At 37.6% G+C, this 26837-nt stretch overlaps 1 protein-coding gene across 1 annotated transcript in view; it reads right to left on the bottom strand.

Moving 5' to 3' along the window:
• Positions 1 to 26837, bottom strand: part of SPEF2 (sperm flagellar 2) — a 165936-nt gene that overhangs the window by 102988 nt on the left and 36111 nt on the right. The window contains 3 exon segments of the mRNA XM_032415247.1: positions 658 to 877; positions 19652 to 19820; positions 22823 to 23010. Coding sequence (XP_032271138.1) covers positions 658 to 877; positions 19652 to 19820; positions 22823 to 23010 — 577 coding nt within the window.

Raw genomic sequence — 26837 nt, 5'->3', positions numbered from 1 at the left:
CATCCTAGTGGGTGTGGAGTGGTATCTCATTGTGCCTTTGTCAAGCTGCTTTTCAAGGAGGTCCTTTTAACATCTCAATAATGATCTACCCTTGTCTGTCTTGGAATAGTTTAAAATGGACTAGTCTCTGCAAATTGTGTTTTCCAGTGAAAACAGTAAAAAATAAGTATAACTGAATAAAAACTAATTAAACAGATGGAAACCTGGGCTTCTAACTGAATGAGCTTCAAAAGAAAAAGCCAAAGGTTCATAAAAAAGACAGAACTCAATGGATGTGAAGAATTAATACATTCATAATTTTAAGTGGATTTCTTTTGTATTTGTTATAAATTATTAATTTCCCCCTTCATTGGTAGGTAAATAAAATCTATGAGGAAAGTTTATAACTTGTTATTTCTCAAGACTATGCACACCATTATATAGCATATTCATATATCCAGGTTTGCTTGGGACAGTGCCAGTTTATGACTCTTAAATCCTAAAAGTGTCTGCCTTGGACAAGTAATTTTATATGATCACTGTAGTATAAAATTTTTGATGACAGAGTTTCCCAACATATCAGTAGATTCTTATGTATGTTGTCTACAGACATAGTCATTTGCAGCTACAGTCAATGTAAATAGAATCCAATAAGTGGAAAAAAAGAAGAAATTCTACCTTTTTGTAGAGCCTTTAGAGCAGTGGTTTTTCCACTAAATGTTTTCCCCAGTAAGCACCCTTTAATAGCAAATGAAGGTAATTCTGATACTGTTGACTTGACTTGAGGAGGATGAGATTTTTCAACTAATCTGTGAATCACGTGACCCAATATGCTATTGTTGGAGGGTGGTAAATTTTCTACCATTTCTTCTGGTAAGGCCCACTCTCCAACCATGTTCTGCAAAATAACAATGAAACAAACAAAACAGAATATTCTTAAAAGTGGGAATTTAGGCATATGAAAATTTTTAATATTGAAAATAAACTCAAATTATAGCAAATAAAAGTAATACTTTAAATAATTATGTTACATAAATGAGTAATAACATAAATAATATGTTCATATTAGAGAGCAGAAAAATGAGCTTCTTATGGAAAAGTAAAAATCCTTAACAGTTTATGAAAGTAGGCATACTGAGTTGAGACAAATTGTAACTCAGGTTGAGCATAAAGACACTTAAATTGAAGCTACCCTCAGTAAACAGATAAAAGAGAATAATAGTTTATCTGCTATCTTATGTAAACACTAAGCTTATTTTAAGATATTTTAATGTAAGAAAGATAAAAGAGAACATTCATGCCTGATATGATGCCCTCTAAATCTATTACATTTGACTCCCAGTTTTTTCAGGTTTCTTGCTGAAATGATCAAATAATTACAGGTTTACAAACAAATTACAGACCACATTCTCTGTAATAATCTAGAACTCAATTTTAAAAAGATATGAGAAATATAAATACTTAAAAATTATAAGCATTCTTGTAAAGTAATTCTTGGATTAAAGAAGAAGTTAAAAATATAAATGTACAAAAAGAACATTAAAACAATAGATTAAAAATATGGGATGGGATCCAACTGTACTCAGAGGAAAGTTCATAGTCCCATAAAATGCCTGATCTAAAATAAAAAAGAAGGAAAACAAACTAAGCATTAAAATAGGAAAAAATAATTTTAAATAAATAAATGAGGAAGGAACTCATAAAAATGGAAATGTTTAGAGAGCAAAACTATCAAGTTACTTTTTATTGATAATATTTCTAGAACTTGTCCAGACTAATCACAATACAGAAATTGCTACTAGTTCTGAATAAAGGTGAAGAATAGCAAGTATCAATTTTGTAACATACTATGAAAGAAACAAGAGATTTTAAGGATACTTAAAAAAAATTTCTTTAATTTTATTATATTTAAATTCAGTTAATTAACATATAGTGCATCATTAGTTTCAGAGGTAGAGTTCAGTAATTCGTCTGTTGCATATAACACCCAGTGCTCATCACATCCCACATGCCCTCCTTAATGCCATCACCCAGTTACCCCCTCACCCACCACCCCTCCTACAACCCTCAGTTTCTTTCCTATAGTTAAGAGTCTCTCATGGTTTGTCTCCTTCTCTGACCCATCTTATTTTTTTCCCTCCCTTCCCGTATGATCCTCTGTTTTGTTTCTTAATTTCCATATATGAGTGAAATCATATGATAATTGTCTTTCTCTGATTGACTTATTTCACTTAGCATAATACCCTCTAGTTCCATCCATGTTGTTGCAAATGGCAAGATTCATGTTTTGATGGCTGAGTAATATTCCATTGTATATATGTACCACATCTTCTTTATCCATTCATCTGTTGATGAACATCTGGGCTCTTTCCATAGTTTGGCTATTGTGGACACTGCTGCTATAAACATTAGGGTGCAGGTGCCCCTTTGGATCACTATATTTGTATCCTTTGGGTAAATAGCTAGTAGTGCAATTCCTGGGTTGTAGAGTAGTTCTATTTTTAACTTCTTGAGGAACCTCCATACTGTTTTCCAGAGTGGCTGCACCAGCTTGCATTCCCACCAACGTGTAAGAGGGTTCCCCTTTCTCTGTATCCTTGCCAACATTTGTTGTTTCCTGACTTGTTAATTTTAGCCATTCTGACTGGTGTGAGGTGGTATCTCATTGTGGTTTTGATTTGTATTTCCCTGATGTCAAGTGATGTGGAGCATTTTTTCATGTGTCTGTTGGCCATTTGTATGTCTTCTTTGGAGAAATGTCTGTTCATGTCTTCTGCCCATTTCTTGACTGGATAATTTGGTTTTTGGGTGTTGAATTTGGTAAGTTCTTTATAGATTTTGGATACTAGCCCTTTATCTGATATGTCAACTGCAAATATCTTCTCCCATTTTGTAGGTTGTCTTTTGGTTTTGTCAATTGTTTCCTTTGCTGTGCAAAAGCTTTTTGTCTTGATGAAGTCCCAATAGTTCATTTTTGCTTTTGTTTCCCTTGCCTGTAGAAACTTGTCTAGCAAGAAGTTGCTGAGCCTGAGGTCAAAGAGGTTGCTGTCTATGTTCTCCTCCAGGATTTTGATGGATTTCTGTCTCACATTTAGGTCTTTCATCCATTTTGAGTTTATTTTTGTGTATGGTGTAAGAAAGTGGTCCAATTTCATTCTTCTACATGTGGCTGTCCAATTTTCCCAACACCATTTGATGAGGGGACTGTCTTTTTTTCATTGGATATTCTTTCCTGCTTTGTTGAAGATTATTTGACCATAGAGTAGAGGAGGAGATATTTGAAAATGACGTATCAGTCATATACAATATATATATGGAATATATATAATGGAATATTACTCAGCCATCAAAAAATGAAATCTTGTCATTTGCAACGACATGGATGGAACTAGAGTGTATTATGCTAAGTGAAATAAGTCAGTCAGAGAAAGACAATTATCACATGGTTTCACTAATATGTGGAATATAAGAAATAGCGCAGAGGATCACAGGGGAAGGGAGGGAAAATTGAATGGGAAGAAATCAGAAAGGGAGCAAACCATGAGAGATTACAACTACAGGAAGCAAACTGAGGGTTGTGAGAGGGGAGGTGGGTGGGGTCACTGGGTGACAGGCATTAAGGAGGGCACGTGATGTGATGAGCACTGGGTGTTATATGCAACTGATGAATTACTGAACTCTACATCTGAAACTAATGATGTACTATGTGTTGGCTAATGTAATTTAACTTAAAAAAAGATACAGTAATGAAAAAATGAGTTTCAGAAAGAAAGAAGTTTAGTCAATGCACAAAAATATAAATTCTATAAACAGATCTAAGTATAGTAGGAATTTAGTACATAATAAGGTTTATATTTCACAGTTGCAGAGAAGATTATTATTTCATAACTGGTACTGGAATAACTTATGGCCACATATTTGAAAAAAATTAACTTGGATATCCTTATAGTTTTCATGAAAATAGATTCTGGAACCAAGAAATCATGAAGGCACCAAAATCTGGATGAATATTTATATGTTCCAGGATGGTCTTTTTAAGCATGAAAACCATAAAAGAAAAGGCTGATAAATTTAATTACATAAAAATAAAATGTTCTATACATCCCCCCCCACATAAACATACCTACACACAACTTAAAAATAAAGAACAAAAGGAAAATGTCTGTGAACATATATATGTTTGACAAAGGGTTAAGAGTCTTAGTTTATAAACAGCTCTAAGTAATCAGATAAAGAAAAATATCCCAACAGAAAAAAAAGGCACAAAGAATATGAACAGTCAGTACCCAAAATAGAATAAAATGGTCAATGAGTTTTTAAAGCAATGTTCAAATTCACAGAAATAAAGATATCCAAATAAAACAATGATGCATCATATTTTGCCTAACACAAAAAAATTAGTCATACTTCTCATTCAATACTGGTGGGAGAGTAAATTAACACATTGCTTTATTGTATTTTCTAAAGTGTTCAAAGTTGCTATAACATCACTGTAATAATAATGAAAAATAATAAAAACAATTAAAGACACAAAAACAGATAAGATTAGGGTTTAATTTATATACAAATCACTGGAAACAAGTAAGATAGTATTTTTCTGAAGTCACTTAAAGATCTTAAAAATTTATCTTTGGTGCATATAAAAAAATTTAGTAACATAAGTAGGGAACAATTTTATTATATAAATATTCCATCCACAATCTACAAAGACTAGAAATATATGTCATTTATGATCTATTTTAAGATTATTTGAATTATACTGAACTCTACATCTGAAATTAATGATGTACTAAATGTTGGCCAATTGAATTTAAATTAAAAAAAAAGATTATTTGGAATTAGTACATGCAACCTATTTATCTAACTATTCAAACTTCAAAACACTCTGATACGTTGTTTCAGTGGTCCAGAACATTATGAATTCAAGATATATCAGCTTTTTTAAAAATCATGTTTAAGTCTTCCCCAATTCTTATGATCCGTTTTATTAGCACTTTTTTTTTATTTTATCACTTGCCCCCAGTCAACTTGCCCCCAACCACCTTAACTTAGTCTTCTTAGTCCAAATAATTGGGACAGAAAAACATGAGCAATATCCACTGGGGGAGTAAATGAGTTTCCTCAACAACACAGGCTCTCATGAAAACCAAAGACAGAACAAAAACAAAAGACAAAGGTCATTGTATTTCTTCACAAAACACGGGCCAATTTTTCAACTTCTGCTAATCTGAATTGCCTTACCTCCTTTTCTTTTTTAAATTTTTTGAGAAGGAAAGTAATGTCTCTTCTGACTACACATCAGGATATAAATCTTTATATTTGTATACTTATATTAATATATATTCTATGTGACACAGCATAAATATTCATATATGCTAGGTCATATATAAATGTATACATGTTTTTATATATGCTCTGTCATATATTAATAAATACATGCCTATGTTGTTGCATTTCTTTTTCTCAGTATTCTTTCAATATCTATCAATTATCTGACAAAAAAATGTTTGCTCAGAATATAAACTGACAGATTTGATAAGTGCTATAGAAGAGTTGCCTGATTTGGTGACAGTATTTCTGATATGACAACATCCTGAGGTAAACAAATGCTTTTTGAAACAAATAAACAAAAATCCCCCAAAGTATTCATAATAGGTTTTCCTTTAAAATTGGTGGAATTTATTACTAAATAAATATAATTGTATCTGATTATTACTTCTATTCAAACTATCTTTTCTTTGTAAAATTTATTTTGTTTTACTTTAATGTCTTTGGTTTTTCTAACAATTCTGTGCATAATAATTATAGGCATTGTTCAAAATTAGCTAAATACTAAATTGCTTTCCATAATCATTGATTGAATTAGAATTTATTGCTTGCTTCTGCTTTCATTCATTGGAATCGTTTATACTTCTAAATTAGACAAGTGATTTATGTAATGTGGCCAATCAGAAATGAATCAAATTAAAAAACAAACCAGAGAAATTATGTTATTTTAAAAAAAAGTTTTGGGCGCCTGGGTGGCTCAGTTGGTTAAGCGACTGCCTTCGGCTCAGGTCATGATCCTGGAGTCCCTGGATCGAGTCCCGCATCGGGCTCCCTGCTCGGCAGGGAGTCTGCTTCTCCCTCTGACCCTCCCCCCCTCTCATGTGCTTTCTCTCATTCTCTCTCTCAAATAAATAAATAAAATCTTTAAAAAAAATAAAATAAAAAAAAGTTTTAACACTGCATCAAAAACTTATGATGTACTATATGCTGGTTAACTGACCATAATAAAAAAAAAAAAAAAAAAAGAAAGACACCAAAAAAAATAACAAAAAAATAATTAAAAAGGCTTTAAGTCCAAGGCCAATTTTAAGTGGAAAGTTTCCAATGTTCTAATGATTTTGTGCAGTGTAGTCATTTAGTCTGTTCTAAAGGAACCATTCTGGGACTGAAATCAGATGACCTGGATTCCCATAATAGTTCTGCTACTTACTTGTTTTGTACTCTTGTCAATTCCCTCATAATATCTATCTCACAGGGCTGCTGCAAAGATTGAATGAAAGGCTTGTGTGAGTAGCCTATGTGACTGTGCACTTTAAATGCTTAACTAAGCGGTTCTCAGGCTACTGTTGGAGGCACATAATAGTGTCACACAGGAGGGTTGCCAACAGGAGAAACCACATTCAGCTTGCACCCCAATCTGAGAGGCACGCTTCTTCTCAAAGGGATCAGAATAAAGCCCTGTTCCATCACTGAATTAGTGGTAGAATGTGGCCAAACACAATGGGATAGAATGTTGGCCATGCAGAGAACATTTTCTTTGAATGTTTAGGTTAGGTTAACCTGTGGAGATAAGGGGATCAAGGATTTGGTGGAACACATTTTGCAGAATCATCTTAAAAATACAGTTGATAAAGTTTCTAGTAAAGACCACGATAGGGTAAGTCAAAGTAATCATCTCAGGTTGGAATAAGAACATGATGAGTGAAAAGGAGGTCAGAAGAACTGGAAAAAGGGAAATTCAGACCAGAATGAAGGTTGCTAGCTTAACTACAATAAGCTAAAGAGATTCATTAGTGAAGAGGAACTAGATTTTTTTTATCAGATCCCTATTTTACATGGTTTGTTATATATAATTATGTTAATTTTATAATAAAATTTTATTAGAGAAAAGTCATGTAATAAAATGTATCATTTTTACTCCTTCAGGTATTGTTATAAATAGATATCTGACTATTAGTTTCAAGACTCTGATGCCTTAGCATAGGCAATACTACGTAAGTATCACCTGGTTCAAACTATTGCTTTAATGAGATACTTTATCTGTGTAGATGTGCTCCATGATACTAGCACTTGATTAATGGAAACTGTCATATATATATATAATAATAATTATTATTATTATTATTTTTTTTTATATAGAGAGAGCACAAGCAGGCAGAGTGGTAGGCAGAGGGAGAGGGAGAAGCAGGCTCTCTGCCGAGCAGGGAGCCGGACGCAGGGCTCGATCCCAGGACCCCAGGATCATGACCCGCGCCAAAGGCAGCCGCTTAACTGACTAAGCCACCCAGGCACCCCTATATATAATAATTATTAATATGTCTTTATCTTAATATTAATAGTCTCTGCATAAATACCATCAGTATGCATACTTGAGAAGATACAAGACTCAAGATCCACCAACACCTAGGGGTCCACCTCTCCCTGTGAATTCTTGTCTACCGACACACAGGGACCATGAAATTACAACAGTGTAAACAGCCTCTGCCCTTGGTTGAAAGTCAAACCTATTTACCAGCACCGTTTTCATTAATTGATTTACACTGACCTTTTTGGAAACTGAATTCTGAATTCCTGGGATCATAGGATCCACCTATTCTTCCTATCTTCACAAATTACATGGATCTAACACACTGATAACCAGCCTGGATCACCACTCACATGGTTCTCTATATCATGTTGTAGGCACCTCATGGTTACCTAGACTTCTGATTCTGGTTACTTCCAGTCTGTCATATCCTTTTTGTTTCCCAAGCTTTAATGTGTCATTACCCTTCATCCCCCTGTTATTAACCATGGCTAAAAGCAACATGAGCATTTACAGACAGCATCTGCTTGGGAACAGTATGCTTGAATGTAGGCTGATGTGCACACTTCAGGGGCAAGTGTGAGATCATGTGTTCAGTTCATTAGATTCCCTCCCTGATTGTCACACTGTCCAAGGGGTTCGATGCTGCTGCTGGTGGAGCTGCATAGTTTTCTCAACAAATTGTTTACTCTGTGTACATGATTACCCTTGGACTCAAGCAGATGTACTTCATTCTCATTTCTTGCCACTTTCAAGGATCCAAGTGAGGAAGAGAGCTTCCTCATCCACTCTTTTAAAGAAGAGCAGGCATGGTTTACTTTGATCAACTTGGATAACCAGAATCTGGGTCTTGGGAGATATTCATCAGTCCATAAAATATGAGTGCCTCTATCTAACACAACATCCAGCTAACAAGCAAACATTGTATTATGCCAGTGATATTTAGTAGTGACATCCAAATGTGGCTTTTGTAGAATGGTGGTACTAGTCTGAAAGCACACACAATCCAGTGTTTGATCTCATAGATTGTTAGAACTTAACCAACATCGGCATGGCCTGAAGTGCCCCATATATTCCCAGTTTGGTAGACTCTACATGTCTTACAATTCAATTACAGATGCCTTCAAAAAAACAAAAACAAACAAACAAACAAAACAAGACAAATGCCTTTTCTCTTAAGAGATAGAGCTTCTTAGCATTTGACAAAGTACAGCATTCTTTCTTGATTAAAACTCTTCAGAGTGTAGAGATAGAGGGTACATACCTCAATATCATAAAAGCCATCTATGAAAAACCCACAGTGAATATCATTCTCAATGGGGAAAAACTGAGCGCTTTCCCCCTAAGGTCAGGAATACGGCAGGGATGTCCACTATCACCACCGCTATTCAACATAGTATTAGAAGTCCTAGCCACAGCAATCAGACAACAAAAAGAAACAAAAGGCGTCCAAACTGGCAAAGAAGAAGTCAAACTCACTCTTTGCATATGATATGATACTTTATGTGGAAAACCCAAAAGACTCCACCCCAAAACTGCTAGAACTCGTACAGGAATTCAGTAAAGTGGCAGGGTATAAAATCAATGCACAGAAATCAGTTGCATTTATATACACCAACAACAAGACAGAAGAAAGAGAAATTAAGGAGTCGATCCCATTTACAATTGCACCCAAAACCATAAAATACCTAGGAATAAATCTAACCAAAGAGGCTAAGAATCTGTACTCAGAAAACTATAAAATACTCATGAAAGAAATTGAGGAAGACACAAAGAAATGGAAAAACGTTCCATGCTCATGGATTGGAGAACAAATACTGTGAAGATGTCAATGCTACTTAGAGCAATCTACACATTTAATGCAATCCCTATCAAAATACCATAAACTTTTTTCAAAGAAATGGAACAAATAATCCTAAAATTTGTATGGAACCAGAAAAGACCCCGAATAGCCAGAGGAATGTTGAAAAAGAAAAGCAAAGCTGATGGCATCACAATTCTGGACTTCCAGCTCTATTACAAAGCTGTCATCATCAAGACAGTATGGTACTGGCACAAAAACAGACACATAGATCAATGGAACAGAATAGAGAGCCCAGAAATGGACCCTCAACTCTATGGTCAACTAATCTTTGACAAAGCAGGAAAGAATGTTCAATGGAAAAAAGACAGTCATTTCAACAAATGGTGTCAGGAAAATTGGACAGCCACATGTAGAAGAATGAAACTGGACCATTTCCTTACACCACACACAAAAATAGACTCAAAATAGACAAAAGACCTAAATGTGAGACAGGAGTCCATCAAAATCCTAGAGGAGAACACAGGCAGCAACCTCTTCTACCTCAGCCGCAGCAACTTCTTCCTAGAAACATCGCCAAAGGCAAGGGAAGCGAGGGCAAAAATGAACTATTGGGACTTCATCAAGATAAAAAGCTTTTGCACAGCAAAGGAAACAGTCAACAAAACCAAAAGACAACCTACAGAATGGGAGAAGATATTTGCAGTTAACATATCAGATAAAGGGTTAGTATCCAAAATCTATAAAGATTTGTTTATCAAATTGATGAGTTTATCAAACTCAACACCCAAAGAACAAATAATCCAATCAAGAAATGGGCAGAAGACACGAACAGACATTTTTCCAAAGAAGACATCCAAATGGCCAACAGACACATGAAAAAGTGCTCAACATTGCTAGGCATCAGGGAAATCCAAATCAAAACCTCAATGAGATACCACCTCACACCAGTCAGAATGGCTAAAATTAACAAGTCAGGAAATGACAGATGTTGGCGAGGATGCGGAGAAAGGGGAACCCTCCTACACTGTTGGTGGGAATGCAAGCTGGTGCAGCCACTCTGGAAAACAGTATGGAGGTTCCTCAAAAAGTTGAAAATAGAGCTGCCCTATGACCCAGCAATTGCACTACTGGGTATTTACCCCAAAGATACAAATGTAGTGATCCGAAGGGGTACATGCACCTCAATGTTTATAGCAGCAATGTCTCCAATAGCCAAACTATGGAAAGAGCCAAGATGTCCATCAACAGATGAATGGATAAAGAATATGTGGTATATATATATACAATGGAATATTATGCAGCCATCAAAATAAAACAAAATCTTGCCATTTGCAACGACGTGGATGGAATTGGAGGGTATTATGCTGAGCGAAATAAGTCAGTCAGAGAAAGACATGTATCATATGATGTCACTGATATGAGGAATTCTTAATCTCAGGAAACAAACTGAGGGTTGCTGGAGTGGTGGGGGGTGGGATGGATGGGGGGCTGGATGATAGACAATGGGGAGGGTATGTGCTATGGTGAACGCTGTGAATTGTGTAAGATTGATGAATCACAGACCTGTACCTCTGAAACAAGTAATACATTATATGTTAAAAAAAAAAAAAAAAAAAGAAGATAATAAGAAGGGAAAAATTAAGGGGGGAGAAACCAGAGTGGGAGATAAACCATGAGAGACTATGGACTCTGAGAAACAAACTGAGGGTTCTAGAGGGGAGGGAGGTGGGGGAAAGGGTTAGCCTGGTGATGGGTATTAAAGAGGGCATGTATTGAATGGAGCACTGGGTGTTATACGCAAACAATGAATCATGGAACACTACGTCAAAAACTAATGATGTAATGTATGGTGATTAACACAACATAATAAAATAAAATTTAAAAAAAAGAGAGCTTCTTAGGGAACACAACACTTAAAGTGTTTTTGACACCTGCTTGGGTTTTTCTGAAATGCAATCTTTTAACCTATATAATAAAACCAACAGATTTGGACAGATTGTCTTGGTACAGTGTAGCCAAAGGACTTAAGATGGAAGCTTCTAATAAACTGTCTTTGAGAAACACCACAGGTAGTAACTCCACAAAAGGAGGCTATGCTCCTTTCAGAGTACAGCTGATGCACCACAACTCCATCATACCGATATTCGAGCTGCCTTAACCTTTCATCTCCTATGGCAGACTTTCTCTTGCACACCACTCTGCAAGAAGTGAGGAAGTGATGCAGTCTGTGATACCTGAAATACGATTTTGCTCATACTTTACAACTCAGCTGAAAATCACCCCTTCCAGGGTTCCCATAACCTCCCGTGCTTATCCACACTTAACATCATGCTCTGGAATTTTTTTTTTCTCATCTCCACTAAACTGTGAGCACCAGGAGGTAAGGATCTCTATCTTAATCAACTTCATATCCCCAGTACTTAGAACAGTGCTGGCACATAGTAGATAGTCAATATTTATTGACTGAATTAATGAATCAATCAAGCAATCAGTGGTATAGGCTATATGTGAACTGAATAAATGAGTGAATACATGGATATTACATTTTAGTAATTTTGATTGAGGACAAAGAGGACTTAGACACATCCCAACCCAAAGTCTAGGAACAAGATCAGAAAACGTCATCCTCAAAGAAGTTAACAAGAACCCACACATCATGTATGAAATGAGCTAATCCTGCAAGCATTTCTAGAAGTTATGGCTGGCAGTATGATTTTGAGGGAGCTTCTCCATTAAATCAAGGTATCCTTTTTTTTTTTTTTTTTTTTTTGGCAGCACACAGCATCTCAGTGAAAATGCAATAAATTTAAATAACTTATAACTTTGGGATTTTGTAAGAAGCTCCGCCAGAGATTTCTCAGGGTCCTGGAGTAGATAAGAGCAGCCTGTGTGAATGGGTAGTAAGAGCCACTCTATGGCAAGCTGTTTGTGACCTGGGTAATTTCATATTCCTAACTGGCCATTTATCTTGGGTCTGCTAAACTAGGTTGACCCAACTGTGTACCCCAGACTGGCAGACAATAAAAAATAAGCTGCAGGCATTCCAGCTCTACTTGTGGCAACTGCCTAGGGCTTCCTTACTTTGTTTCCAGGCCCTTAATGTGAGTCCTGTTCTGTTCCAGTTCTGCCTCACTTCCAGCCTGCCGCCTTTGTTTTCATTTTATAGTCTGGTTCTCACCCAATCTCAGCTTTGATCATTGGAGTATTCAAAGGCCTGGGCTTAAGCCCACCTCTGCCTCTTCCTGTTTTCAGCTAATTCAGGTAAATTATCCTGACCATTTTGGTTCTAGCTCCAAGAATTCAACCCCTGGCCCCAGCTCTCCTGGCTGACCTCGAGTCTGGATCTGTCCTGTCTCCCACCAGAGAGAATCCAATATTATAGAAGCACATTTACAACTGTGACAACATGGAAAGTCAAGTGGCCATATTCCAGGTACAGTGCTTGGGAAATATGGCACTCAGAAAAAAGCCATACTCCACAGGGAAGAACTAGGGCAAAACTTGGTAGCTTTCAGAGGCTGTGTTCTTTTTCTCCCCTTCCTAAGCTTTCTATCCTCCAACCACACCAAAATCCTGAGGGAATCTGGAGGAATTGCCAAAATCTGTAATTTAGATTTAAAAATTCCTGACAATCAGCCAGAATTCTCAGGAGAAACAGAAGGGGTAGTTGGATGTCTTGTCTGATGGAGAGTTTGGCTCATGTAACCTGGCAGCCCTAGAGGGTTTCTTGACCACTGTATGGTACTCCTTTGATAGCCAGGTTCCAATGGAAAGGATTGATAGTGCCTTATACTGCTTTTGACAAGGAGGAAGAGAAGACATAGCAGCAGGCTGATGTGCAACTGAATTCTGACTTCTCGTCCAGGAGCTGTTATGGAATGGGCTCTGTGCAGGGGCCCAGATCAAAGGTCTCAGAACAAGTTGAAAAGATGAACTGGCCCTGCTGAGTGAGCTTGGCAGCTCTTCTGAGTCATCTGACCTCCAGTCAGGTCTGAGTATTATCAGCTTCCTGACCATACCTTCTGGCCAAACAGCCTGGCCTTCAGATTCCAGAGAAGTCAGGGAAGTGGGGATGCACACCTCACGCTGACATTGGCCAGGGACATGCACCTCCAGAGAAGGTATGCCTCCACACCCGTCTGTGCTAGAGTGCTCAGACAGGGCCACGCCATTATCTACCATTAGGAAGTACAAGTGTGGCTCATGGTAATGAGGGGAAGGAAGAGGTTAACTCTACTTCCCCTGCCATGCTGAGCTGAAGACTGTTCTGGCCAGAGCAGAACTGAGTCATCAATGCCTGTCTATCAATCAATCTCATGGTTAACTCCAATTCATCAGCAAATCTGAAGAACTGGTACTAATCAAATAATGGCTTTTACTCAGAAATCTGATCATTTCTGTCCCAGCAGTAGGCTTCCCCAATCTGATCTATTACTATGAAAACAGATGTGTTTAATTCTAGCTTTGCACAAAAGAAGACCTAGGGCAACAGAGTCCATCTACCTTGTACTTATTTTTAAAGGGGAATTCAAGTTGATCATGGTCAATTACCTAGCATGTGGTGCTGCTCACTGTCAAAGCTTACAGGCCTACACTTGGGGGAGCCTGGCACCTCATTCTGCAATCCAATCACTCTGGCTGGTAACAAATCCGGAGGTTCAGAATGCTCAGCACTTGCAACCAGTGGCAGGCTTCTTTTCCTAAAACTTTTGAGCAACTGATTACTTGTGTATTAGGCAGCCAGAATCATGGGGCTGATACTTTGTCTTGTAGGTTTGATTAGTAGGGGTAACTGAGACTAAGTCATTCTGAGAGCTCCTCTGTCTTAAAAACTTATATTTCAGTGCTGTTGAAATTCAATGACAAACTGGATGCAAACAATAGGCAGAGGCTTCTACTTACTTAGCATTCTGATTTCAGACACATTCACAGTGACTCACTGAGAGGATCAATGGGAGAGTAGCTGATTTACCCCAAAATGGCAGGTTCCTACTCCTGGCTCCATTCTCTGCTCTGGAAAGTCACCAAGGCCCCTCTAAGGCATTAAACATGGCACACTGGGAATTACAGCAGCTGTGTCTAGCCCAATGTTTTTCAAAGCACAATTGCCTGGAGTTAGAACAAATTCAGACTCTAAGGCTTGCATTTCTCCTGACCCCAAATGCCCTTGGGATAGCATCATACTGTACTTTATATCAGAGCCCTCCCTATGCCAGGGCTGCCAAACAATTCTGGTGGTGGTGGCTGTCCTCATAAAAAATAGTAAATTTCATTCCTTAGTTGCTCAAGCCATGTTGTCTTCATCAGGGAGGTGGTAGTCTCTCTCAAGATCACTTCTATAATAATTTCTGTGGTCTTGCTACTCAGGTAAATTTTCCAGAAGCTTCTACATCTGAATTCACCTATCTGCTGCCATTGCCCAGCCAGGGACAGTTAGACAGACTTGGCTGGAATTTCTCTATCACAAAGTGTGTAGACACTATGATTTGGTCTACCTATTTTGTCACTCAAAAATTCATGTAGAATTTTTCCACACAGAATACCCTCTTCTCATAGTAATGACTAGTGCATTCTATTTTCTTTGCTTCACTGCTAAGGTTACTTACAGAGGTATAGACCACCCAAAAAAAGCTTAGAAGTGACTGCTCAATATGTGAAAGACTACGGTAAGTCCAGTGTACCAAAGAATATAACTGACAGGCCCTGGGCACTGGGTAGGAGGGGTGGGGTGGGAGGGTCTTCCAGGTGGGAGGGTTTCTGGTTCTCAACCCAATACATCTGCCCCACACCAAAATTCAGACTTTCTTGGGTCCATTCAAGTTTCTTGAGATTAACAACTTCGTGTGTTCTTGTTATATTTCCCTGACTTCTCTGGAATCTGAAGGCCAGGCTGTTTGGCCAGAAGGTATGGTCAGGAAGCTGATAATACTCAGACCTGACTGGAGGTCAGATGACTCAGAAGAGCTGCCAAGCTCACTCAGCAGGGCCAGTTCATCTTTTCAACTTGTTCTGAGACCTTTGATCTGGGCCCCTGCACAGAGCCCATACAGATCTTGAGACAGAACATCTCAACCAACAATGTGAAAGCAACTGCTTACTCTATTTAAAAGGCTACATTCCTGCAGGTCTAGAAACAAAAGATATAAACATATCTCCATAGTCAAAAGACAAGGTGTTAAGACTTCTTTCTCAGCAGGGGATAAAAAGCAATAAAACAATTTCATTTGAAATCAAGGGTTCCTATACTTGACTGGCAAGTTTGTACTTTGAGACATTTTATGTGTCCTGAATAAACATGTATGTTATGAAATGAATTGTGTGCCTCCAAAATTCATATGTTGAGGCCTTAACCCCACCGTGATGGTATTTGGAGGCAGAGCTTTGGGGAAGTAATTAGGTTTAGAAGAGTTGATGAGATTGGGGCCCCCGTGATGGGATTAGGGTCCTGTTAAGAAGAAGGCAGACCAGAGTTCTCTCTCTCTGTTCATGTAAGGACACAGTGAGGTAGCCATCAGCAAGTCAGGAAGAGAGTCCTCACCAAAGAACTGAATTAGCTGGCATCCTGAACTTGGACTTTCTGAAACTGCGAGAAATGAATTCCTGTTGTTTAAGCCACCCAGTCTATAGTATTTTCTTATTGCAGCCTGAGCTAATACAACACATATCTTTTAAGTAAATAAAAATAATAATGACCTATTCACACTATCTACTAAAATTAATCAGTGTACTTGAGTCAGTTACCCATATCACTTGAGTGATACAGGCTTCAAGTTAGTATTCTATTCATAAGGGAACTGATTAATAATACACTGCGAAGACTGGGTCATTCACTGGGAAACCAGGGAACAAAGCAAGAGCTAAGCTGGAGATCTACTGTCAGAAGCTGAGTCTAGAAAGCCATTGGATCAATACTAAAGCCTGGAGTTAAAGAGTAAGAACAAGATAGAATCTGGAATCTTTGGGTCAAGCAAATCAGATGAGACTTATGTAGGAAAGAAACAATCCATGGCCCATTTAGTCTCACATTCCTATTCTCCAGGGGAAAAAGACCTGGTAATAAGCCATTGTATAAACAAATTTGGGGATGGGTATGTATACATCTGCTGCAGTGACAGAAGTATTGGTGTTAAACCATAAAATATACAAGCGCATCTTCAAAGTTCAGTTAGTGGAAAATCATAAGCCAAAAGTGTTATTGATAAAAATGTGCATTACAACACACACTGTAGGGTTAACCCAACAACCAAGTAACCTCAACTGACTGTGAATTTAAACAGCAAGTTTTCATTAAAAACAAAAATCACAGCAGTTAAAAACCATGACCAGCTTGCAACAACATTGATGATCCTTCCTCCAAAATGGTAATTCCAACTACAACTTGTTTGTGGGCATGCGCAGCAGATCTCCACAAATTGCCAAGTGCTTTGTGGTGGAGAGTTAGAAAAATCTGTGTCTTCAAGAAGGAATTACCAAATTTTAGTTTATGAAGACCAAATTTTAGTAACTCCCAAACTCATTCAGTAGGTAACTGCTAATAAGCAGCTGCTCTAAAAATCAAATGCTATGGAATTCTGGGTAAGAAGAAGGCCAGTAAGAATCATGACAGGGACCTGCATCTGGGGAAGTTTGGGATTTACTAGGAGGAGTCCACTGCACAGTCGAGAACCACTAGCTGTTGGGTGGGGATGTTCTGGAACAGCTGATGCTCTCAAGCATTGGGGCTCCTGGCTTAGGCTGCTGCCCATGTCCACTGGGTCTTCAGTCTCCTCCCCACTCTCGGCTGAATAGCTCATGGTTATCCTATAACAGTGGATGTCCTGGCTGCTCCATGAGGCTGTTCCTGCTTCCTCTTGGGAGAGATAAATGATGTTCTTGGCCAGACCATTCTTAAACTAGACCTCTCTCATGTGTACCCAGTTTATAGAGTGATGATTTAGGAAATGATGTTAAGCGATAAGGGTCAAATTTTAGCCTCTATAAGATGTGTACATGAGCAAAAATTTGTTTTTATGCCTATTTCTAGGTGTAATATTTAAAAATTTTAAGCATCATAGCTTACGCTGACAGAGCTTTAAAAGTGTAGGCTCGAAGCCCGGATGTATCCGTTCTTTCAGGATGCTGGGTCTGGGTGCAACAATAGAGTATGCTAAGAATGTAAACCCTTCGGAGACTAATTTCTAAGTTATGCATTTACTTGAAGGATTAAAAATCCTGAGTAAATTTAGCAGTGATAAATGTGGACAATGGTTTCCTTTAGCTAAGCCGCCAATTGTTGCCCCTCTTCCTCCTATGAAAGGCTATTTACGCCAGATAATATAGTTTACAAGTTGAAGCATTTATTTTTTACTTATATGCAGGAACATATAACAAGTTTCTAAAGAGACAAAAGGTCTAATAACGGAATGATAATAGGATAGTTTACAGTAATATCCTAATACCTGTGTATGGTCTATTTTCCATCATGCAGTCAAAAGGAACAGAGCATATAAACATATATCAGAAATCCTAGGGTAATTTTCATTTCTAGGAAAACAGCAAAGGCTATAAACAAAATAAACTGTATTGCTAGACAGTCACATACTCCTAACAAAAGTTTATAATTTCCTGCAAAAGAAACATACCAGCTGCTTCAGGATGTGGTAAGACAAGCATGCTCCTGTGGTAATGATTTCCCAAACAAGAAAAAAGTTAGAAAGGCAAATCTTTGCTAGGCTGCAGACTACCAGGTCTCCTGATTTATGAAAGCAATAAGAATAGAGTAGATAGAGCTGTTAAAGAAAATGTTTAGAAATAAATATTCTATACATTAGTAAAACCTGTCAAATAAAATGATTTTTAATTTACAACAGAAAAAAATACCTTCACATATTTTACTATTGTCAGAGCATTTATTATGTAGCATGATATTTTAGGTTGACACACTAGATCTACTATATTCCACAACCATACAACATAAATATGCATGGATATCCTGTAAAGTTCTAGTCAATTCTTAAATAAAAATTCTCTTAATGATACAAATATAGATTCATCCAATTACAATGATGTACATTCAATTTCTCATAAGCTCACTTTTTTCTTTATCATTTTATCATAAATTTATCTTTTTAAAAATTTTTAAAATTTTTTTATTTTAAGTAGGCTCCACATCCAGCATGGAGCCCAGGGTGGGGCTTGAGCCCACCACCCCAAATCAAGACCTGAGCTGAGATCAAAAGTCGGATACTTAACCAACTGAGCCACCCAGCTGCCCCCATAAATCGATCTTTTTTCAATATTTACATATTAGTGCTATTTCACACTTTGCCCTGTTCATTGTCATTCATTCATTTTATTCATGCATCCCTTTGACAAACATTTACTGTGTATTTGCTAAATCTCAGCAAATGATTAGGTCAAATCATTCTTCCTTCTCAATTTTTCATGTTGCACTTAACTACCCTTCTAAACGTCATTCAGTGATAAAATCATGGGCCTCATTCTTCATTCCATTGATGCATATTTACCTAGAACTGCCATCTGATAGCTATTAATTTTACATCTTTCTTCCTAAAGGTGAGATGAAATTCAGTGGGGAGAGCAGGGCGGTGAGGAAAGAAATTAATATGTACTATTTGTATCCAACATGCAGTGCACTTGACTAAGTATTTAACATGTATTACCTTAAATAAGTTTCATAACAACAAAATAATGTAGGTATGTTTTTATCCCCATTTCATAACTTGGGAAACTGAGTCTCTCCCAGGCTGCCTAAGGTCTCACCTTGGTCTGCCTGACCCCAAAGGCTTTTAAGCAGCTCTTTAAGCACAAGTGTCACCCCTCACTTTTTCAAATCTCTCAATAATGTTTTGCTTGAATCTATGCTACTCCTAAAACTCAGACCTTCTACTCTTCCATATGCCTCTAAAAACTACATACTATTTAAATAAATTACTAAAGAAATATATTTATGCAAGGGTTTTTGTAGCAAAGGTAGACAGCTCATACAAAGAAAATGCTAATGAATAAATTAAAATATTTTAAAAATTCTAAAATCTATCAGCCCTAACGATGTATTATGTTTTATTTTTTTCAGACCACTCTCCTACTATTACTGGGAGTAACAGATAACAGATTATGAATAGGCTAGGCATTTAAAACTCAGTATATAAATACAAATTAAACCAAGGGAAAAGCCAAATATAAAAAGTCCATTTTTATTAATAGGGATGAAAATAACATGTCATAAAATTAATGTTAAAGAAACACCATGTATTATGTTGCATTCTCTCTCATTATTCCCTACTAGTAAGTACCTTATATTCTTCATAATCATTGCTATCGAGCAAGTCCCTCTTATCCAGTTCTGTAAGTTGTTCTGCAGAGGGCTTAGCTGGTAGATGCTTAATGGAGGCTTGCTCATATATGGGCTTTCCATTAAAAAACAGCTCCTTCCAGTCATGCATCAACTTATATGGAATCATACTATAGCAAAAAAGATTTAAAAAAAGGTAGAGATGAATCAATGGTTAGTCAAATATACACCTTAAACCTTAGTCTTTGTATTATCATATTCATTCCCCATGGTCTGCTGTTTGAGGCTAGGAATTCCACTTACTATTACTGTATATTACTAATGGCTAGTAGAACGTTTCAAACTTAGTAGGTTTGAATGAATCAACGTTACTTCAAGCCACTGGTTCCTCAAACTTTCATATTGACTGTGCACTAACAGAACAATATATCTGAAAATAATGAGCACTATCCTAAAACTTAGGTTCTTCTAAAACAATTCCCAGCTATGCCATTAAATGGCTGTGCAATCTTAGGAAATCCTTTAAATGCTCTAGTATCAGTGTCTTCCTGTGCAAAATGAACAGACTGAGTATTTTCCAAAGCCCTTTTAGGATGGCAGCTGGTTTCCACATTTGCAAATAATTTGTAATAGAAAAATCAAATGTATGGTGGTTTTATTGTCATTGTCTATTTGATAACCTTTAAAATTACTTTTCAGTAACTATTTCTACTTAAATCTGATGAATGATTAAGAGGTAATCAGGACAGGCTGATGGGAAAATAGCTTCAAGAAGAACAAAATGCAAAGAAGGAAAGAGTCTGACATGATTCTGATGCATTTCTCTAGAAATAGTTGGACTAGAGCTTGAAATTACAACAAAACAAGTAGTTTTTCATTTATTTCATTCCGATACATGCCACATGGATGAAACTTGAAGACATTAGGTTAAGTGAAATAAGCCAGACACTAAAAGAACAAATCATATACAACTTCATTTATATTAGATACCCAGAATAGACAAACTCACAGAGATCAAAAGTAGAACAGAGGTTTATCAGGGGCTGGAGAGTTATTAAATGTGTACAGTGCTTCAGTTTGGAATAATAAAAAAGTTCTGGAGATGGATGGTGCAGTTGCATAATAATGTAAATGTACTTATGCCACTGAAGTGTATATCTAAAATGATTAGAAGGGTAAATTTTATGTTATGTATGTTTTGCCACAATAAGAAAAGTAGTATTTCAATTAAATGTACAATTTCAAATATAATCACCTTATGTTTTCCATTAATAAAATATTTATAGTTGCTAAGGGTTACTTTGTAGAGATATGGAAGTTTAGAAATTGATAAACTCAGGCATAGAAATATTATAACATCAGCATTATTGAAATATCATTGGTTTCTATGGTGAAGTGATTAATAACTTATAAATTGTCCAAAACTTAATCTTACAATTACTTAGTTAATATCCTATTATCTGAATATTAATAATTTTAAGAAGCAATCTAAAAAGTCAGTTCTTCTGAGTAGGCTGATACCAAAAATATACCTGCGCTTTAGAAAAAAATATATACTGATAATATCTTGTTCAATGAAGTAACATGAGTTTATCTTGACTCTTAGCAGTCTAGACTAATATAATATATGTGTCACTGTTGTGTTCAATTGCAATTAAAAGACACTTATACAATACACAAAAAATGGATTAAAGACTCTAATGTAAGACCTGAAACCATAAAACTCCTAAAAGAAAACATAGGCAGTAAGCTCTCTGATATTGGTCTTGACAATGATTTTTTGGATTTGATACCAAAAGCAAAAGCAACAAAAGCAAAAATAAGCAAGTGTGACTTTATCCAACTTAAAAGATTCTGCAAGGCAAAGGAAACAAGCAACAAAAAGAAAAGGCAATCTACTGAATGGGGGAAAACATTTGCAAATCACATACCTGATAATATCCAAAATATAAAGAACTCATACAACTCAATAGCAAAAAAAAAAAAGCACACAATCCAATTTTTAAAATGGGCAGAGGATCTGAATGGACATTTTTCCAAAGTAGACATAAAGATGGCCAACAGGTACATGAAAAGATGCTCAACATCACTAATCATCAGGAAAATGCAAATCAAAACCACAATGAGATATCACCTCACGCCTGTCAGAATGGCTGGTATCAAAAAGAGAAGAAATAAAAAGTAAGGATGTGGAGAAAAGGGAACCCGTGTGTACTGTTGGCAGGAATGTAAACTGGTGCAGCCACTGTGAGAAGCAGTGGGTTCTCAAGAAGATCTCAGTCTAGGTAATTTTGAGATGTGTACACATTTAAATGGGTCACCTTATCTTTGTCCTTATGGAATCACTTTCACTGAGATCTACTGTGATGTCATTCCCCTTTAGCTCTCAGCAAAGAGTATCACAAGAAATAAGTCTATGAAGCCAGATGATACATTTGCTTAAAGGATGTTGCTGAGGACATTCTCCACTAGATCCACAGCACTACTCAGTGTACCTTAGGTGAGGGTACCACATGAGTGAACTATTGTTGTAAACTGAGTGCCAAGAAAAGTTCTGTATTTTGTAAAGAACCAGAACAGAAAATGGAAAACACATGACAGGCTGTATTTCCCTTTATACTTTGACCACCAGGAAGCTCAGATAAAATTTGCAGCTCAGTTGCAGCAAGTGGCAAATCTCCTGCTGCTAATATAACCGTGTTCCGGTTTATCCCTTGTTCTTAACTTTCTACTTTAATTTGGATTTTCCTTTGTTCTTATTCTGGCATATTATTAATATATTTCGTATTGTTGAATATTTCCTTATAAATGCATTAATTCCTTTTAGAAACAAGGTGCAACGAAAATAAACAGATTTAATGACCAGTAATCTTCAAATAATTCTAGTCTTTTAGGAAGTTCCAAGTGTTTCAAATAAATTATCATAGTTATCTTTGTAAATTTTAATTTAGACATAAAGTTTAAATGTTAAAAGACATATAAATACACCTTAAATAAGGTTGATCAGTGGGTGAATTAAGTCAGTAATCCAGGTATCCTGGACCCCACTTCTTAGCATTTTTTCAAGAAAAATTTTTGTCTCTCTTATCAACCGAGTGTCTACATTACAATCTTATCCTTTCTCACTTTCTGTGATGTCTCTACTGTAACGATTATAAAAAACAACACTTACTTATTTGTCAACATTCGGTAGTCTGCCACCTTAGTGGACAAATCAAGTATTTGATCCAAAATTTCTGCACATATAGTGTAATGCTTTTCGTAACGAGCTTGAGCTCTTTCCACAGCAATCTGTTCATGAATTTCCTTCTCTCTGATGGCTTGTTCTTCAAAATCAATCTTGGCTTGTCTGGCCAAAGCCTAAGAAAGGCAAAGACGTTTTTAAGTCAATGTAATTGTGCGAAGATTCACATGAAAATAATATCATTTCAATAGGCAAAAAAATTTCTAAGTAGAATGAAACATCCTTTTACACCAAGAAAAACTTAATCACGAAAGAGCCTTTCTCCTTATTGACTACTGAGTATGATGGCAAAGACGATAGTGGAAATATTCCACCTTTAGCTTATCTTATCAGCAAAATATAATACAGAGAACAGTGGTCTAACCGTGGAAAGCCCAATGTAGATTAATGATAAATTGGATCTTAAGTGTTTAAAAAGAAGCCTTGAGTTCATGGTTTGCAAACAGTCAGAGTCAGGGATCACAGAGAAACAGGCAAGTTTGTGCCAGACCCCAGCACTGCTGGCCCTTTCGAACCCAGCTTAGGAGCCTTAACCTGACATATCTGCTCCGCCCGGCCAGTGCCTCCCGTCTTTTCATGAGAGTTCTGGGATACTGACTGATACTTAGAAAATATTTTGGAAGATCCCTGATATTATTGGCTTGAGAATATCACACATGTGCCAACAAATGTTAAATGTATTTAGACGACAACAACAAAAAAAACATTCTGCTGTTATAGCCTTAATAAATTGGTAAAATTCACTCAGAGAGAACATTTATTTCTGCAGAAAGTAATGAAATACTTACAGTTTGTCATGACCCTCTGCTTGTTTTGCACTATTATTTTGTTTAGAGAAACTCTTTCTTCACACAAAGTGCAATGGTTAAACTCAGCATGACTAAATGCTGCTTTTCAAATAGCTATCCCAGCTCCTTGAGAAATTCTATCCTGTGCTAACATGCTCCAGAAACCAGACTTGCCTCCTGTAACTTAACCCGATGAGTATAAAATGGAGGTGAACTTGGGCCTTGGAGGAGCTGCCGTCAGTCAAGCCCCAGCCTGTATGCGGAAGTCAAGTCCTAGGCTCCTAGCCCGAGCCTCCCTTAGCCTCCATGTCCTCAGGGTGAAGTGGGGTATTAAAAAGACTTGGCATACACAGAACAACTCACCGAGCCATCCAATCAGGGCAAATATTTCTTATGATACTACTCACAGATGACTAAATGCCTGACAATGGACTGCTTTTGTCCACTGAACCAAATGGAAGGTTCATTTGTTTTTGTTATTGTTGTTTTATTTTGTTTGTTTTCTTTTTATTGGGAAAGAGGTTGGGCTGGGTGACCCCTGAGGTCAGTCCTGTACATTTGGCAAGTTCCGGAATCACACCACAATTTGTTATTGCTGTATTGTTCTGTGGGCCCAGTCTTCCTGGGGAAAGCATACCATTTCAGTACAAAGCTTTATGGCGTGCTTCATCACCTGTGAAGAGGTCAGAGGAAGAGGAGTCTAAAAGAGCAGGAGTAGCCAGATGAGAATTTGTGGAGTGACAGTAAAATGGGGTGTGAAGTTGCTTGACTGCAGAGTGCCTGTAAAGCATGTGGAAATGTTTCGGGCGGGAAGGGACCCAAGCCTTACAGGGACCCGCGGAATGATCCCACAGGAAGGCAGCAGCTTTCACCTCGGTGCTGTCTCCCTCCCTCCCACCCTCTGTGCCTTTCTTCCTTCTTTACAGCTACTAGTCTTCTACCTTTACCCCACCCCGCCTCCCTGTGCTAAACCCACAATTTCCTGTCGCATTACAGCAAACTGGGTTGAAGCCCTAAAAAAAGAAAGAAGGAAAAGGAAAAAGGAAGTCTGTGGGAGGTAGTCAATCTCGGTGGTTATGAGCCCAGACTCTGGAGTCGGCTAGAGCTGGCTGTGCTCCTGCCTACACCACTCACAGGCTGTGTGAAGGTGAGCTTTCTAAGTCTTGTTTCCCTTATGTGTAAAATGTAGACAAGGATAGTGTTAACTTCCAAAGGCTGTTGCGAGAATTATATGTGCATGTGACAAACATAGCTCAATGCTGGACTCACAATAAATGCTCAAAAAATGTTAAATATTATTATAATTAAGTACTACTACTAATAATAGGCAGATTAGAAATTTGAAATCAGAAATACTTAATATAGAATAGATGCCCAATTACCTTAAAGGATGAGATAAGCAGATTTAATCTAAATACAAAACCAAAACAGACAAAAACTGATGATGGACAACACAAAGTTCTTTCTCTCTCTCTCTCTGTTTTTCTCTCTCCCTTCTCTCTCTCCCTTTCTGCACCATTCCTACCCCCGCCCCCCGGCCTTTCTTGAAATGTACCAGACATTGGCCTAAGCCCTGGGGAAACAGTAGTGAGCAGAAGCAAACATGATCCCTTTCCTCATAGAGCTTACATTCAGTGGGAGAGGCAGTGAAAAAGCCATACAATAAATGTATACCTGCACAGTATGATAGATGTCACAAGGAAGGACGATGGTGTATGGCCCATCACAGGAGGCTTGACCTAGATAAGAAGTGACCTGTGCAGAGAGTTCTGAAAGATGAGGATTAATTGGGGAAAGGCATGAGGGAAGAAGGGGATTAGCAGAAGAAATGACTTGTTCAAAGATCTGAGAGCAGAACAGGATGGCCAGAGTCTGGGAGACAGAGGGGAGCAAGGTATGAGCAGGGATCTCGTCGAAGAGAAGCCATGAGTGGGTTTTTGAGTATGAGGGCAATGGTCAAATCTGAGAGTCAAGAAGATTCCTCTGGCTGCACAATGGAGGATGATTTGGAGGAGATGATAATAGGGCAGGTAATTTGTATAAGTTATCTCTAATTTCCCCTTCCTTCATTTCTAACAGGACTTTTTTAACTCCTGCTTCAGGGAGCTTCTTCAGGACAGAAAAGTAGAAACTGTTGGAAATTCCTCCTCACTTTAAAGGACTCTATCCAAAGGCAAATTAATCTAGGTCACTCCGAGGGAGAGGAGAGGAGGGGAGATTTTGAGAGCAAAGAGAAAGAGGAAGAGATGTGCGCCCACTCCCTGGCACTTCCTGGGGAGCAGCAGAGCCTCAGAAGGGAGCATGTGAGAGACCAGCAAAAGTTGGAACAGCCTCTGCGAAGACATGTGCCACTGGAGGCACTGTGTGGGCTGGGGTAACTGAGGTCTCAAAGGCAACAGGCTGGGCCTGGGCCTGATGACTGCAGGGTTTCCCTGATGACTTGGTCTGTGGCCTGGGGCGCCGTGCATCTGTGCCTCTCTGTGGGCAGAGGTGGATTGCTGGAGTTCGAGCTTAGGCTGATTTAAAGAATATAAAGAATGTTATGTTCTTGCATACCCCAACTGTGGTTGCTAATTCATAGCCACTCAAAATGGACAAAGGAGACCACTGTAGTAGTGGTAGTAGAGTAGTAGTAGAGACTGGGCTGGTGGTGTAGACATGGGGAAAAATGGACAAATTGAAGAGATGTTTAGTACATGAAATTGACAGGACTTAGTGATGTTTTGGATATGGAAGAAAGGGTGAAGTAGGGTTCAAGTGGATCCTGAAGTTTTGCACTTGCATAACCGAATAAATAGTGTCACCATTTATGGAAATACGGAAATTTGAAAAAGACCAGTTTAGTAAGAAGGGTCATAAATTTGGCTTTAACATGGTGAATTTGAGGTATCACTGAGATGTAGGAGTAGAGATGTCAGGAAAGCAGTTGAACATATGGGTCTCTACTGCAAAGGACAAGATATGCATGAGTCGTCTGTCTATTGCAGCAATTACATACCATGGTTGTGCATTAAGAGACTGTCTAAGGAAATAACATAGAGGAGCAAAGAAAGAGGCCTAGAATTAAGCTTTAAGGAACCCTGACATTAAATGTTTTGGTATTAGAGGAGAATGAGCCTACAAAGGAAAGCCAAGAAGGGGCAGCCAATGAAGTA

This window comes from Phoca vitulina, unplaced genomic scaffold (assembly GCF_004348235.1).
Source record: "Phoca vitulina isolate PV1807 unplaced genomic scaffold, GSC_HSeal_1.0 scaffold17, whole genome shotgun sequence".
NCBI lineage: Eukaryota > Metazoa > Chordata > Mammalia > Carnivora > Phocidae > Phoca > Phoca vitulina.
This window is presented reverse-complemented; position numbering and strand designations above follow the sequence as displayed.